The sequence below is a fragment of the Phoxinus phoxinus genome, assembly GCF_949152265.1.
Source record: "Phoxinus phoxinus genome assembly, chromosome: 11".
In the NCBI taxonomy this organism is placed as follows: domain Eukaryota; kingdom Metazoa; phylum Chordata; class Actinopteri; order Cypriniformes; family Leuciscidae; genus Phoxinus; species Phoxinus phoxinus.
In genome coordinates, this window is record NC_136886.1 from 27121148 (window position 1) to 27138660 (window position 17513).

At 37.5% G+C, this 17513-nt stretch overlaps 2 protein-coding genes across 7 annotated transcripts in view; one reads left to right on the forward strand and one right to left on the reverse strand.

Annotated features, from left to right (window-relative positions):
- Nucleotides 1-1342: 1342 nt before the first annotated feature.
- Nucleotides 1343-8149, forward strand: desmb (desmin b). Its single transcript, XM_079629257.1, has 9 exons — nt 1343-1986; nt 3828-3888; nt 3979-4074; nt 5578-5739; nt 5816-5941; nt 6026-6246; nt 6343-6386; nt 7409-7497; nt 7720-8149. The coding sequence occupies exons 1-9, from the start codon at nt 1406-1408 to the stop codon at nt 7756-7758; spliced, it is 1419 nt and encodes a 472-aa protein (XP_079485383.1). The 5' UTR covers nt 1343-1405; the 3' UTR covers nt 7759-8149.
- Nucleotides 7827-17513, reverse strand: part of tmem198ab (transmembrane protein 198ab) — a 41318-nt gene continuing 31631 nt past the window's right edge. For 5 of the 6 annotated variants that reach the window (XM_079629258.1, XM_079629260.1, XM_079629259.1 and 2 more), the window contains 4 exons: nt 15985-16262; nt 12957-13538; nt 11002-11204; nt 7827-9874 (listed from right to left, as the gene is read on the reverse strand). In XM_079629258.1, the coding sequence (XP_079485384.1) occupies nt 9719-9874; nt 11002-11204; nt 12957-13538; nt 15985-16153 (1110 nt within the window). In that variant the 5' untranslated portion in view covers nt 16154-16262 and the 3' untranslated portion in view covers nt 7827-9718. Of the gene's footprint in view, nt 9875-11001; nt 11205-12956; nt 13539-15984; nt 16263-17123; nt 17178-17513 lie in introns of those variants that run through there. The other variant, XM_079629263.1, reaches the window with a different exon arrangement.

Consider the following 17513-nt stretch of genomic DNA (forward strand, 5'->3'; position numbering starts at 1 on the left):
GACATGGCAAATGACATTATCCAATAATGACACAATGCATTTACCAATGCAGGAGGAAAGAATCATCTCTTCTGCCGTTTCCAGAGAAGGTACACACTAGTGACATGGCAAATGACATTATCCAATAATGACACAATGCATTTACCAATGCAGGAGGACAGGATCATCTCTCCAGAGAAGTACACAGTCGTACATCCCCTGCTCTCCCGTTCATTCCTTTCCTTTTTAAGGCAGCTTAGATAAACCTTCTGCTCGATCTGTGCTCGTCTGTTTACCAGCTTTAGGCTCTGCACCCAACAATCTTATAATGTGACATTTTCTCAAGCTGATATCAGGGCATTTGCAAAGGGCAGAGCAATGCAGTGACGGCATTGTGGCAGTTTATGGAATCCCAATGTAAATGCTCTTTAATTGTTTGCCATCAATAAATGGTACAGATTTGAGGAATGATTTTATTCTTAAAGTCGCCCTTTGCTTCTGAGCTTAAACTACAGTTCTCTCAGAAAAGGAAAAAAGCTGTTATCATTACACCCTCATGTCATTCCAAACCTGTATTACTTTCTGGAAAAGAAAATAAGTGTTATTTTATTATCACTGATATGCTATAGTTTTTATTTTAAAAACATTTTCCATTTTCATTTTATGTTTAGTTCAAGTTTTTGTATTTTTGTCATTGTATTTTTTTATTTTAATAGTTCTTCATTTTGATTTCAGTTTTAGTTTGAAAATCGAAAATGAGTAATGCTACAAGCGCAACTAACTGAAATTAAATAAATAGTTTTTTTTTTTGTTAAAGTTCATTTTATTTCAAGTAATGGAATTATTTATGGTGTTATGGTATTTTAAGTTAACTATAATAACCCTGGCCCACACAATGATAGTGAATGGGGTCCAAAACAACAACAACAACAACAATCACCAAGAAATTTCTCAAAATATCTTGTTTTGTATTTCACATAAGATTAGTAAGTCATATATACATGTGTAAAACTACAAGAAGGGGGTGAGTAAATGATGAAACCATTTTCATTTTGGTTGATCTAGCCCTTTAATTAGAAAAAAGAAATAAAAAAGGTGAAAAACATACATGTGCTTGTCATTTAGTCATTTCCCAAGCTTGCCGGTTTGGACCAGAGTTCACAACTGTGATGAGGGGCACAGTTGGTTCTCTCTCTCACTTCATACTTAATATTCTTGTTCCAAGAGTTGGGACAGCTGGACAGTAAGTGAAAGCGGTATTGAGATAATTAAGGGGTAGGATGGGAGAGTGAGAGTGGGGTAGTTGGGGAGGGAGGGGGCAGAAGCCTACAAATAGCCACAGATGATCATGTCATGCGCTCATTCTGTCTCTGTCCTCTCCGGAGGCTGTTTGTATTCATCTGGTCTGTCCTTCTTGTGCTCCAACATGAGCCACTCTTATGCCTCCTCCTCAGCCTCTTCATACCGCCGCATGTTTGGCGGTCCCGGCTACATGACGCCACCAATGTCCCGTTCTATGTTTGGCCGAGCCTCCACCGGGGGGTCCGGCAACTCAAGGGTCAGCTCCAGAGTCTACGAGCTCTCCAAGTCCTCCACTTCTTCTCCTGGGTTCTCCAATTATCGAGCCTCCTCCTACAGTATGCCCAACTTATCTGCGGGCTATACCCGCTCCTATGGCGGGATGGGTGAGACGCTGGACTTCAGCCTGGCAGACGCGCTCAACCAGGAGTTTCTCCACACACGCACCAATGAGAAGGCTGAGCTTCAGCACCTGAACGACCGATTTGCCAGCTACATCGAGAAGGTCCGCATGCTGGAGCAGCAGAATCAGGTGCTGGTGGTTGAGGTGGAGCGTTTGAGGGGGAGGGAGCCCACGCGCATCGCCGACCTGTACGAGGATGAGATGAGGGAGCTGAGGAGAGAGATCGAAGTCGTGACCAATCACAGATCACGTGTGGAGGTGGAGCGGGACAACTTGGCAGATGACCTGCAGAAACTGAAAATCAGGTAAGATGCATGAATACTCCACTGGAAAACAAACAAAACGTCTTAAACCAGCCTATTGGTTTAACAGTCTCCCAGTGTTTAGGCTGGTTTTAGATGGGACATTTCCGTCAGGCTGTGAGAAACCAGTTGACTGCTCTCGACTGCTCCTGTGAATGGGCGTTGGAGATTAATATTTTGTAAATAAAGTGGTAAATTATGTTTTTGTTTTTTTTGCAAATAAAGCACTCACTTGGCTTTATTAAATTGAGTTTAAACCACTGGAGTTACGTGGATCATGTCTTTACTATATTTGGGGCTTGAAAGTGAAAGCTCTTAGATTTCATTAAAAAGATCTTAATTTGTGTTTCGAAGATGGACGAAAGTTGAAACGACATGAGGGTGAGCAATTAATGAATGAATTTTCATTTTTTTTGGGTAAACTAACCCTTTAAGATTCTTTATGGAGCCACAGATGGCAATATAGTAACCATCATTTTTAAGAGTGTTGGCCAGAGTCCAACTAGACCAGCTGAAGACCATCTTAAACCATCTAAGACCAGTAAACCAGCTTGGGCTGGTTTAAGCACAAATGGAATAAACATTATAGTTTCTGTTTGAAAGGATACAGTTGAAAAATGTGCTAGTTTGTAAAAAAAAAACAAAAAAAACATGATGTGCAAATGTTATGAATGTGTTACTTGTGGTAGTGAAGCTGTTAATCCACGCTTGAGTTTCATATTTAGAAACACAGTGCTTTACATAACAATCTCTAGAGTCTTTCAGAGCCAACAGAGAAACGAGCATGATCTCTCCCCGTCACAAACATCTTATAAACACACTCATAAGACAACAACACACTCACACTTAGTTTAAAAAAAAAATTGTACTTTGTACAAGTCAAGTTCATACGAAATTGGTACCTTCGGATTTCTCATGTGATCAGGTTGAAGGTATATAATCTGAGAGGAATACAAACATCACATTCACCCATAACACAACATGAAGACTAAATCACAGCAAAAAGAGCATAAGCTCTGTGAACTATTTAACAACTGGAGGAAAGAAAAAGGAAAATTGTTTTATCAATTGAGAATGTCAGTTTATATTTAAACCAATTTATTATTGAGGTTGTAAAGCGCTATATAAAGCATGCACTTTATCTGAAATATCTCTAAGCTGAGAATAGGAGAAGGGACTTTTCTCCCCTAAAAGGACTTTTTTTTTTTCCAGAATACGTATATGTAACTGTTGGAGGTCTTCTCAAAATACAGGCATAATATTTATATAATGCACTCTAAAAAATGCTGGGTTGTTTTAACCCAAATTTGGGTCAAGTATAGACAAACCCAGCCGTTGGGTTACATTTTTAAATTAAAAATGTTAACCCGGCGGTTGGGATTGTCCATATTTGACCCAAATTTGGCTTAAAACAACCCAGCTTTTTTTAGAGTGTGGGTTTGATAAATCAGAGACCATGTGGTCACTGGATTGTTCTGATGTGTTCTTTATTTAATGCTGAAAAGAGTTTCAAATTGCCTCTCTCTGCAGTGACCAAGCTAAGAAATCATTTTAAAATGACTTCATCCGGTCTACCATTTAATTATGAGCTGTATAAAATGCTGTATCAGACCTTGAGAGGTTATTAAAAAAGGAAGCCATTGTCCTCTCAAACATGTTGTTTACAATAGTCTAGCTTTAATTCCTATTCAGGAGTTAGTCAGCCTAAAAGTGCTGGCCCACTCCACCTTCCAGCGCGAAGAGCATTTGTGTGAGGTTGTTGTGCACCTTCGGTCTATAAAAGGAAAGGAAAGAGGCTGGTTGTATAAAGACATAACTCCCATTCCCCCTTTTCTTCTTGCCAGGCTTCAGGAGGAGATTGCACTGAGGGAGGAGGCAGAGAATACTCTGTCCGCTTTCAGAGGAGTGAGTCCCCTAAACACCCCCATCTATTGGTTTTATTAATGAACATTCAAATGTGGCATAGATTCATTTTGGTATCACATCGACTCTCAGGACGTGGATGCCGCCACTTTGGCCCGCCTGGATCTGGAAAGACGTATAGAGACTCTCCAGGAAGAGATTGCCTTCCTCAAGAAGATCCACGAGGAGGTCAGCACATTTAAAGACTTTTTATTTAGTTAGTCTGTGCCATTTTGACTTAGTGGTGCACACACAAACTAACTAATAATATTGTAGCTTTTTCAGTAACAAACCTTTTTACAACAAGTACTGGTAAGTACCTCCAGGTAACTCAGCTAAAATGTAACATTTTGTGTCCTCTGTCTCACAAACTATATCAATCAGTGTGTTCATTTAAAAAAAAAATTTCACTGATTTATATATAGTATGGTAAAGTGAGAAGAATCACTTGTCTCACAAAATGATATTTATAAAAAAAAAATTGGTTCAAAATTAATATATAAATTCAACTCATATTTGTGAATCAGTGTCACACACCTCACATGAATCTCTTCAAAAATGATTCACTGATTCATTTGAGTCCCTTTATTTAGGGCCTCGTTGGAATTTACAACTTTTTTGCAGTGCAATATTTGGATAAATTCAGCTGATTGTCACTATATTTTAAACTTACTCTACTACGAATTAATAAGTACTGAGTAATATTAAGCAACTACATTACTATAGGTTTGGGGTAGGATTAGGATTTGGTTGAGTGTTAGTTGCGTGTAATTATGCATAATTTACTGTTATTACTATGTAACATACGTAACAAGGACACTGTAAAATAAAGTGTTACCCGATTTGTAAACATTTTTGAAAGAAGTATTTTTTAATGCTCACCAATGATAGAATTATTTGATCAAAAATAGAGTAAAAACAGTAATTTTGTGAAATATTATTACAATTTAAAATACTATTTTAATATAGGCCTATTTTAAAATGTCATTAATTACTGTGATAGCCAAGCTGAATTTTCAGCATCATCACTCCAAGTCTTCAGTGTCACATGATCCTCCAGAAATCGTTCTAATATGCTGATTTGGTGCTCAAGAAACATTTCTTATATTTGTCAATTTTTGTGATATTTTGTCAGGATTCCAAAAGTCCAAAAAACAGCATTTATTGGAAAAAAAATAATATTTTGTAACATTATGAATGTCTTTACTGCCACTCGACCAGTTTAATTATAAAAAGTAATTATTTCTTTATAAAACTTTTGAATGGTAGTGTAGGCTACATTCATTTTGTAGGTTTTTATTTAAATTTGTAATTCATATAAATGTAGGCCTACTTATTTTGTACCAGATAGGCTAAAGGCATTAAATTACAGTAAGTGTCTATAAATGTACTAAAATTTAAATCATCATGATACATGATATTGTGTCCATGTTTTTACGTTGTTGAGCATAGCTTTAGATGAGCTTAAAGCTTCAAAGTAAAGTAGCTTCCCCAACACTGCTGAGCTGAGTGAATCTGTTCCTAAAGATACGTTGAAACACAGTATGACAGGCCTCTGCTTCAGGGCCAGGTGTGTGTGGATGTTTGAGTTTAGTCCTGCCAGTAGTCCTTTTATCAACAATGCCGCATTGCTTTATTAGAACAGGCACAATCACACACACACACACAAGCCTTTTCTTCCTCTGTGTGTAGGAAATCCGTGAGTTGCAAGCCCAGATGCAAGAGACCCAAGTCCAGATCCAGATGGACATGTCCAAACCAGACCTGACTGCTGCCCTGAGGGACATCCGTGCTCAGTATGAGGGCATCGCTGCAAAGAACATTTCAGAAGCCGAGGACTGGTACAAGTCAAAGGTGAGATGGAAGAAAGAGAGAAGTGAAAGGAGAACCTGCTGATCTTTTGACCTTTGTTTTTTTTTTTCACCATCAGGTGTCAGACCTTAACCAGGCAGTGAGCAAGAACAACGAGGCACTCAAACAATCCAAGCTGGACAGCATGGAGTTCAGACACCAGATCCAGTCCTACACCTGTGAGATCGACTCCCTCAAGGGCACCGTGCGTTTGTCTGTTCTATATCTGATGTGGATCGCCCTGTTCTTTTGTCACGTGTCGCTCATCTCTTTCTCTCTCGCTCTGTAGAACGAGTCTCTCATGAGGCAGATGAGAGATATGGAGGATCGCCACGGTCGTGAGGCCGGCTCTTTCCAGGACACCATCGCCAGACTGGAGGCGGAGATCTCCAACATGAAGGATGAGATGGCACGTCACCTGAGAGAATATCAGGACCTGCTCAACATTAAGATGGCCCTGGATGTGGAGATCGCCACCTATAGGAAGCTGCTGGAAGGAGAGGAGAGCAGGTACAAAGGACAGGAAATCAAACAGATGTTTTTACTCCATCCTTTCTGCTTATTCTGATGGCTTTTTCTTATTTTTCCCCCTCTCCCACGTTAAAGGATTGTGATGCCCATGCAGGCGTATTCCACTATAAGCTTTAGAGGTAAGATGAAAACCTTGTTATAGTTTTAACTAGAGATGTTTGTATGCGTTTCCTCAGAGGCCACAGGGTGGCGTTGTACCTGACTTAATGCAATTTGTGATGCCTTGTTTATGATTTTTTTGAAGACTCTATTTAAATATTCAGTCAATTTAAACAGAAGTTGAGCGTTAAATACATTTAGTATAATTGAATTTAATGTTAATATATTTCTAATTCGGGGGGTGTCAGTAAGATTTTTTTCTTTTAAAAGACAGAATACTTTTATTCAGATTAAAAAAAAACTTTTATATTACTAAAGAAAACTATTTCAAATAAATGCTGTTCTTATGAACTTTATATTCATCAAAGAATCATGAAAAAGAATATCACAGTTTCCACAAAAATATTACGCAGCACAACATGTTTTCATCATTGATAAGTAGAAATGTTGGTAATTTTACATTAAGGTTCCATTTGTTAACATGAAATAACAATGAAACCTGCTCCTAAAGCATTTTCTTTTTATCTTAATCAATGTTAATTTTATCATTTACGAATGCATTATTAAAATCAAATGCTGTTTCTGTTCATATTATGTAATGGACCTGAGCTATATGAACTAACTATGAACAGTTGTTAACTAACGTTAACAAAGATGAATAAATATTGCAACAAATGTATTTAATGTGCTCATTAACTAATGTTAACTAAAATGACCTTATTGTGAAGTGATACTGGAATGTTTCTTGAGCAGCAAAGCAGCTTATTAGAATGGTTTCTGAAGAATCATGTGACACTGAAGACTGTAATGTTGCTGATTGAGTAATGATGCTGATTCAGCCCTGCAATCACAGGAATAAATGACATTTTTAAATATATTTTATAAAAACTTAATTTAAATTGTAATAACATTTAACAATATTACCCTTTTCTTTATTTTTGATAAAACAAATGAAGCATCGGTGAGCATGAGACTTCTTTCAAAAACATCTTACTAACCACAAACTTTTGAATGGTATGTTTATTAATATCATTTTCAACAGAGACGAGTCCAGAGCATCAACAGAGAACATCTGAAATGCACTCAAAGAAAACGGTCCTGATCAAGACCATCGAGACGCGTGACGGAGAGGTGTGATGTATTCATTCTCCCTCATCACATCATTATGGAAAACCAGCTTCACCGTAGATGCAGTAAAATAGTTTTGTGTTCAAAATAGTCGAATAAAACATCTAAATATTTTATTAAAGTACTTGAATATTGTAAATCATTAAATAAAGCAACATTAATTGCAGAAGCCTGCTGACAGGAAGAGATGTCTTTGAATTTAAATGAGTCTACTGCCCCCTACAGGTGGTGAGTGAATCTACACAGCACCAGCAGGACATGTAAACCTCGGACGAAGAGCCTCAACTAAAAAAAACAAACAAAAATAAAAAACAAAGACGAAAATAAAAACCTTTAGGACAGTTACTCATATTCTGTACTTTTTTCCCCCTTTACATCCTAAAAGTGATATACAAGCACACCTGCATGAGTGAGAGAAGAGAGAGCACTTTCTTTTCAAATCTATATTTTTTATAAAAAGTCCAGTATGTCAGTTTGGAATGATGCAAGGTAGATTAATCTTTAAATTTCAAATAAGGTAAAAAGAATGAGAGAAATATTAAAGGAAGTGTGAGTGCAGCAAATGGAGAGAGGCAGAAGACGGACTAAGCCAGGAAAATGGAGAAAATTGTGATGGTACCAAGCATAAAAAAATAAACTAAAAGATGCCTAAACCAACATTGTATTATGTAATATTTCTGTTTGTGTGTCTGTTCACCTATACATAGTATAAGAATGCACCTAGACAAATAAATCATAGACCACAAGAGACCGTGAACTCACAAACTTTACTATAATAACCAGGCCCATACAAACACATGCTGTTGTACAGTGTTAAAAAAAAAAAGTTGATGTCAGATTGTCAAAGGTTTCATTGCATGGGGACTTTTAGTCTTTAAGACTATGCTCCGTTATCAGAAAGTAAGTAATAAAGAAAACATGACAAACAAATTAAACAAACTAATAAATACCACCATCCATTCACCTGTCGGGACTCAAAATCCCTTGAAAAACAATTAATTAGAATTAAACCAATATCTAATAAATATGAGAGGCCATGTTGAAATGGATATACTAAATGTGCATTTTATGTACATAACATAGACTTTTCTGCTTTGCAGAATTTAAGTGAGAGAGAGACACCATGGCAGAAACTGCTCATTTCAATTATTTGTATGAAGAAGATGAACATGAAAATGCATTGTTAAAATAAAATTGGGGTGTTAATGTCATGCAGTTTGCCCCAAGGGATTGCGGGGGTCTTTTTTAGAAGGATGTTGTCCTCCTGGACACCATTAATGTTCACTTGCATGGCACTGCAAACTAGTTTTATACACAGCAGTAACTGAACAGTCATGGTGACATCCCTTTTGCACTTGCCTCCGAGGGGACATCATCATCATTTTTGCATCATCATTCTGTGTCCTTGTCCTTTGTAGTTCTTCTCCCAATACTCCGTAACATTCACGCCGTCCCTGAGTAACATCTTCACTTTTTGTCCACCATCTTGACTTGTCATCGTTCATTTTATCACCAGGTGTTCAGCTCTGCATCCCAGAGTGGACCAGGTGGCTCTGATCAGCAGTAATATGGCTCTTTGCCCTACAGCCTTTCTGAAACTAGGCGAAGGACTTGCATTCTCCTGAGAGAGTTTCTTACTGGTGTCTCGAAGGCACCCCTGCTCAACAGTATTTGGTTCAGTCCTGGGCGGGAATGCGGGATCTTACAGTACAGACACTGACTGGTGGAGTCCACAGACTTTACTATGAGAGGAAGGGCGGCTGACTTCGACATGAGTCAGACAAGATTCAGCACCAACTGATGAATTTGTCACAAACAAACGGAAACGCAATATCGTGAAACACTGATGAACGGGCAACACGCTAAATTCACCACACTGACGTTTTTAGAAAATAAATTGACAGAATGGAGCCCAGATTGATTTTTTTTTTTTTGACCACCTCATAATAGTTTCAATATTAGGTGAACAGAATGCCACATCTCAGGCACATGTTCAGGGAAAGTGTATTAGTGTAATTATGTGTGTGAAAGCAGCTCTTTAATACGACCATGGTCTCGGAAGGATGAGTCCAGTAGTATTATAGTTAGAAGTGCTTTAATTGTTCGATTCTGAATGGTGAGGAGACCCAAGCCTCTGTGCGTGCGGGACCAAGGGTCAGGTCAGCACCGGATGTGTGTGTGTGTGTGTTTGTGTACGTGTTTATTTGTGAATAAGTGAGTGTGGTCAGACCCGAACATGTGGTCCGACCCCAGAAGTGAGGGGGACGGTAGAGCCACAGTCATAGTCTATATCCACACTTGTGTGACCTGAGGCCATCAGCCCGCCCACTGGATAAGCTCGTCCATCCACCTGTCTGTCCCGAAAACTCTGGATGTAGCTCTGCCAGAGAGAAAAACACATAAATAGGTCTATATATCATAGGTATAGATTCAAAATATGACTACCGGTACATTATACAGTGAACATAAACAGAGGCTCAACCTTACTTAACATTTTGAAGCTTTGGGTGAACAGACCTTCAATGGAGGGACAGAAATCTTTGATTTTAGTTATACATATCTTCATTTGTGTTAAGAAGATGAAAGAAAGTCTTATGGATTGGAACGACATGAGGGTGAGTAACTGATGACTTCATTTTAATGTTTGGGTGAACCCTTTAAAGAGAGACTTATTTCAAAATGTATAACATTACTATTTCAATGAAGATGCGTCAAGCTTGTCACGTGACACCGCGGCCAAAATAAAATAAAACGATACATCAGTCATACACTGATGTATCAGTTTTATTTAATTTTTTCCCTTTTTATTTAATATATTCACAAACTTGTAAACCAGATTGCGAATTGCGATCTGATTTTCTCAAATACATGTAAATAAATGTATTTTACACACATTTAAGGTCATGCTAATTGACCAGTGCCTTCATGTTAGTTTATGCAGCAATGCACAGAATCTGTCAGATTTACAACAGGTACATTTATTCACTTCTATAAAATAAATGTTATAGTTACCTTCCCAATGTGTTTGTAACATAAAACACATTGTCAAACTAGGTTTTGAAAGGGTTCAATTATTTCCCATAGATTTTCTGCTTCCATAGACATCAAAGTGTATTTTACAAACTAGAAATATTTTGCAAGTACTTATGTGTGTGTATTTAAATGTCTGAAACCTAAAATAAACAAGAAAACACTGAACAGTTGTGATACACGACAAGTCTCTCTCTGGCTTAGCGCCAGTCAAAGCAGATTTGAATTTAGCCGTTGATCACATGATGCATTGAGAGTTTCAAATACACTGGTGTGATTGTATGCGTCAAAGGGTTGAATAAATTCTCCATCCAGATAATTAGAAAAATTAACCAAGCTAAAAAAAAAATCCCCAAGGAATTCATTAAGGGGGCATTATGAAATTTTTTTTTACCCCAAGCCCCATTAATTTCGAACCCTGCCCTCCAGTATATGTGTATAATTTGTGCAAGTATATGACTGTGTGTGTGGACTCACAGGAGAAAGTACATCTCCGTCAAAGCGTCGTATAGGGTTGGGTTTCCTGCGGTAGGCAGGCTCTGGGTGCAGGGCTTTGGCGGCATGTGTGTGGCTTGAGTCCTGCTTCTGCTTCTTTTTTTTCTTCCTGCTGCTTTCCCTCCTCTCCTCCTTCTGACGAATACGCATGAGCTGAACTCGTCGCTGCTGACGACTGATCATCACTGAAAAAGAGAGAAAGAGTGCATTACATAACAGTAACATACATTTTGTATATAATTGGCACAGTTTTTTTTATTTTTATATATATTTTTATTGAAGGAGGAACAGAGTGATGCATCACATACAGAAAGAGATAATTGGCACAGTTGACTCAAAATTGAAAAGTATTTCTACTAATTATTTCTAAACTAATGGTTTCTATACAACTAAAGCGAATGGGAACGAACACTGTCAAGCAAATGAAGCATCACAAAAGTACCATAAATGTAGTAATACAGCACACATGTGGTGTGTCATGTGATATATTATTCACAAGCCATTTAATAACTTAATGCGGTGAACACAGACAGAGTATGTTTACATGCACTGTGTTAGTAATGTACTATAACCCGAGTATACATGTGGCTCCACCAGTAAGCCGTTTTCTCTACATTATTCCTTTACTTTAATCATCCATTCTTTATTTATTAAAGTCATGCACACTCTTCGAAAACCTACATATGTTTGCATGATCACATAAGTCGCATTCTCTGGCACACACACAGGTGTAAAACCGGTTTCTCTAAATCCCTTAAATGGCGTAAAAAAAAGAAAGAGTGTGTTTACATGCAGTTTCAAAAAGCTGTTTTCTACAAAAACCCTGGAATTTTCTTAAGCGCATAAAGTTACTTACTGGAACGTACGTCTTTATTCACTGATAATCTTAACACAGCATGATGATCAACATGTAGCACAGACGTTGTATAGAACAGGGCTCCACGATTTGGGCGGAAAAATGTAATTGCAATTTTTAGGATAATAATTGTGATTGCGAAGAGCTCCAGGTTAATAGTATATTACTATTGTAATAATACTATTTACCTGTCAAATTAAAATAGAGTATTTAAGAAAAATAACATTATTATTAATTTTTATTTTCCAGGACAACTGCAAATTTACAATTCTAATATTTATTTTTTCAAAATCAAGCTTTAATTTTGGCTGAAAATGGCAGGGAGCTCTTAAATTCGCAATGAAATGGAAGTAGAGACCGCTCTTTTCTTCCATATTGTGATATTGTACATCTGAGTAAAACAGACTATTGACAAAGAAAAAAATGCTGTCGAGCTGCTTGGAGACACTAAAAACACTGAATCACGAGCTGCACGCGTTTATGAACAGTGCTGCACTTTGCTCTCAAATTAGCTGTGCATATGTTTTTATTTAATAAAATCGCAGCCTTTGCCATTGATAATCTCACTAAGTTTATATTCAATTTCATTTTGATTACTCATTCAGGCCTAGAATAGACTACCGGTACTTTTGTTGACTTATTTTTTGGAGTTTGACAGCATCTGTGCCTATTCACTTTCAAAAGAGCAATCTGCACATTCTGCTAAACATCTCTTGTGTTTCATGGTCGAAAAAAAATCATGCAGTTTTGGAATGACATGATGGTGAAATAAAGCCAGAACATTCATGTAAACTCACTCTCTAAGAAATTTGACATTAAATACCATTTAGTGGACACACACTTGGAATGGAAACTGCCTTGGAAGAGACCGAGAGAACCTCTCCATGACCTGATGCTCTGCTCTGCATGATTGTTTCTGTGATCATTAGTCACAGAGGCCTGAGAGCACACCGACAGACAGGAACCATCTGCCGTGCTGCGCACACATTCATACAAACCTTCTCTCCCACTCCGGTACAGTAAATCTACAAGAACAGTGTGTCACAAAGTCCAAACAACACTCCGTCTCTCCCTGACTCACCCTTCGTGTGGGAGTAGCCCTCTGCCGTCACTCTCCATTGCACCAAAACACCCAGCAGGGCGAGGGCAGGCCAGGCTCCCAGGACCACCCACGTAGTCCAGCACACCGGCTCCCGGGGGCCCGTTTTCACCCGATCGTATATGTACCTCACAAGTCCAAAGAGCTCCACGAAATAATCAGTGGCCACGACGATCACTGCAGCCCCGAACACGGCTGTGGAGAGCGTGGTGAAGCATCTTTGCCACTGCAGGGTGAGGACGGCGAACAGCATGCCCAGCCCCAGCAGCACACCCAGGGGCACCCACACTGACCGCGGGGGGTTGGATGACAGCTCCTCCATGCCTATCAGGGTCCCGATGCCCACCAGCAGGCCCAGGAGCAGCCCCACCATAAAAAGCCCAACGCTCCGTACCAGCATAGTCACCAGGCCGCACAGGGTGCCGATGCCCAGCCCGATGCCCACGCTGGCCTCAATGCTCAGCTGTGTGTCTAATACTCGCTCCTTGTAACAGAGCAGGAAGATGATCACAGAACCGAACATCAGACCCGTGAGGAAGAGTACAGCCTTAAAACAGCGGTAACCTGCAAAAGGGAAAGAGAACCGGAGGTGAGAGTTGAATGAGTGAAAGAAATGTGCGAAAGAGTGATCGAGGGAGAAGTGAAAGACATCCGAGGTGGATAAATACTGGAAGTTTGTACAGTGGCTGATTTCACAGATCAAGAATAGCAGTTTATTAGCAGTACTCAGCACTTTCCATAGTTGTTAGTTTGAGAAAAAAAAAAACTAAGACAAAAAAAAATTACTTTAAAGTTGAAGCACTCAGGATTATACCTTTCATGTATAATACTAAAAAAGAACAGGGTATTGAATCGCTAAAAAGTTAAATTATTTTTAAACGCTACAAGTAAATTTAGGCATCACATTACAATGTACTTTATGAAAATGGATCTACACATTTCATTGGGTCATTCCATGTCAACTCCCGGTCCCCAGCTACATTCTTTCTTTCTTTTTACTGATGAAAGAAATGCATGAATGAAGAAGAAAGACATAATATTGTTTTGATAGAGGGAAACAATACATTTCTAGTTTCAGTATTATTTCACACACAGAAATAATTCTTTTTTTTAGCTGAAAAGTTACCCACATTTGTTTTTTGACCATTCAAAATGGGTAACATTCAACAATTTGAACATGCACTGAATTCTTTTTCTTTCTTTTTTTTGCCATTTCAGTTAAAATATATTGAGAATATTCCAATATATTCAAGTCTGTGATTTTGAGTAAGAGAAAGTACCTGTTTGTATTTGACATTCAGTTATGCTTTACATTAAAAGACTGTCTGAAACTTTCACGGCACAAGTAGAAAGATAGCCTAATTGTTAACGCAATTGTTTTGGCATTAGCAAAGCTATTGCTCATTGGACGTAGAGTCATACAGCATAGTTTTTGTACATGCAGCCATCCACAACCTAACAATAAGCTCTACTTTTCTACGTTAGCTCTACGTTAACCATAAAACTGCAACATAATAGAAACTCTTTTAAATATCAAACATAACTGAACATTAAATATTAACCGGAATTTCCCTTCACTCCAAAACAAATTAAATAACACTTAATTTAAACATTTACTCTCCGGATCCAAAGCATACTAGGAAATAAAATTCCTAAGCCCAGTTTCAGTGCAACAAAAATCATTCACGTAATCCCAACACAAATGGTAAACGTAAACTTAAATTCGAAATATATTTAAGTGGATTGAACACAATGAAATTAAGTTAGGACAAAATGTATAGCAATTGTGTTGCTTTAGCTCATTTAAATTAAGTAATTTAAACAAGCAGCAAAAATCTTCTTTTTTTTCAGTGTGGAACCACATAATAGGACCTTAAAAATGAACATTACAAAAGAAACATTTATTAAGAACCAGAATCTAGAAGGATATAAAGATATCTTTAATACTTTTAAGAGTTACAGGCACACAGTCCTTTGGGAAATAATATTTGTGGCACTCTGCTATGTTCAATGCAATTATTTTGATAGGAAAAACAAGATCAGCTGTACTTTTAAATAGTGGATTATTCAGTAAATATACATCCATTACATTTATATTTTATCTTTCATCACTGTTTGTCTATCTCATATATTTTTTTTTACAAAATAAAGGAATTTGAGGTGGGGAAGTTTCTCAAAATTGGTTGATATAACAAGAACGACCCACCTTAAGTTTATTCAGAGGCTTAAAATATGTTCAAATTTGGTGTAGATGTTATTTATACAGATAACTTACAGTACATTAAATGCCCATATGCAAATATATCAGTTTTCACTATAAATTGTCTGATTAAGATGATATTTAAATGGATAGTTTTACAATCAAAGCTCAGTAGTTTTAATTGTGGACGTTTTTAGAGTTATTCTAAAAGGCTTTTTACTTTATTAAAAAAGTAGGCTATGTACTATCAATCAGATAACATAAGGTACATTGTAAATTGTGTGCAAACAAGTTTTACAGAAAAGTTTATTTTCTCAACAATGCTTATTCAATGCTATTGTTAGCATTTCTCATGCAACGTGGATGGCCATTCAAAATAGAGAAGGCATAAAGGTAAACATCCAAAAACATCCATTAAATTCTATATAACAGCTGTTGACTAACAACATAAGTGGATTGAATGGTACAAAAAAGTAGAATATGTTCTCTTTAAATCTGTAGCCATCTCAAGTAGACTGCAGTACAGTTATACAAGCTATGACCTTATTTAGAACCTCATCAATATTGAAAAGAGGGCAAAAAACAACTCTCAGAACAAGAGAACATGGGTTTGACACAGAATCAGAATAAATAAAAAATAAATAAAACCACCACCAAAACTCTAATAGGAATAATTCTAATAGGGACTGCAAGCATGAGATCATGTGCCATCTACAGATTGTTACCTGTAATAAAATTATTAACATTGTATCTTAACATTCAAATATTGTGTCTTGGTAATGCATACATAAACATGAAGACTCAACTCACCAAAGAAGCAATAGATAATTCCGAAGAGACAGCACATAGAGCAGACCACCGAAGGAACCACCTCATAACGTCGTCCCACTCCATCGCTACAAGGCTCCAATTGCTCTGGTCCAGCTTCTCTTGAGGGAGGGGCCAGCTTAAAGGCTAGGGTCTGCAAGGTGGACGTCATGGTGACCGTAGTGCACTGGACAGAGCGGACAGGTTGTAGGGAAGGGGTGACTGAGGGAAGGGGAAAGGGCTGGGAAATCAGGGTACACCGCGTGTCCACATGAATCTACCTGTAAGAGAGAGAAAAATCTGTGTTATAAGATTGGAAGACTATAAGTTGCAAAGCCAACATGGAATTAGTAGGTAAATCTAGCCAAGTCAAGCCACATTTATTCGTATAGCAGTTTTCACAATACACAGTTTCAAAGCATCTTGACAGAAAATCATGATGTTAATGTTTATGAGTCAGCGATAATATTGTTTACATTTTTTCTACGATATAACAGTCAAACAGTTGAAATATGCCATATATAGCATATATTGCCCTATGCGAGTATACTGTATGCATATAAAGTTGGACATGCTTATATATATACAACTTTATATAAAGAGCAGTTATATAAAGAGTAGTAAGATACATTTTGGACAAAAAAAAAATCAGGCAATTGAGATTTTCTATATAGTACATATGTATGTATGAGGATATAACTTTATATATGAAGCTGTGCCATAAAAGTATACATTTTGCGAAGACAAAAAAAAATAAAAAAAATAAAAAAATAAATAAATCACACAGCCAAGATTTGCTATATAGTATATTGCTTTACATGGGAACTGTATGTGCAGGTAAAGTAGGATAAACTCTTTATGCCACAATTAATATAATGCTGGGCGATAATATAGTAAGTGTACATTTCAACAATATAACAATCAACCAGTTGAGATTTGCTATATAGAACCTATAAAATCTAACCTAAAAAAAGTTTTACAGGTTCAGAATTACACTGACCCTTTCACTGTCCCACCCCTTTAGTTTTACCTTCTTCCCTGTGTCTGGCTGTTTGGAAAAGATATTGGATTGTAAGGCTGCTTTTATGAAATGTACATATGTCCACAACACTAACGTTACTGATATGTAGGCCATTACTCACTCAGATATTTGCTTTACTTCACTCTTCTTCATTCTCTCCCTTTCTTTATCTCCCTCCCCCTCCACCACTTGTTCAGTCATGCCCTTCTCCTCTGTCACATAGTTTTAGGCCTAGTTGTGGTTCATTTTGTGCTTAACAATGCCTTTGCCTCAGGTCTGTTCTGCCGTCAGGTCTTCTTTAAATGATCACAATCTAATAAATGGACAATTCTTCTCTGACAGTTGTGTGATTGTTCTGGCACCGTTTACTAGAGAATAGTGGTCGACCGATATTTGGCATTTTCTATCAATCGTTTTTTAAATATGTTTTTCTGTTGTTTGGCGATGTATTAGAGGCGGGACTTTTGCTTTGGCGACACGACGGACTTTTAAAGTTACGTTTACACTGTCA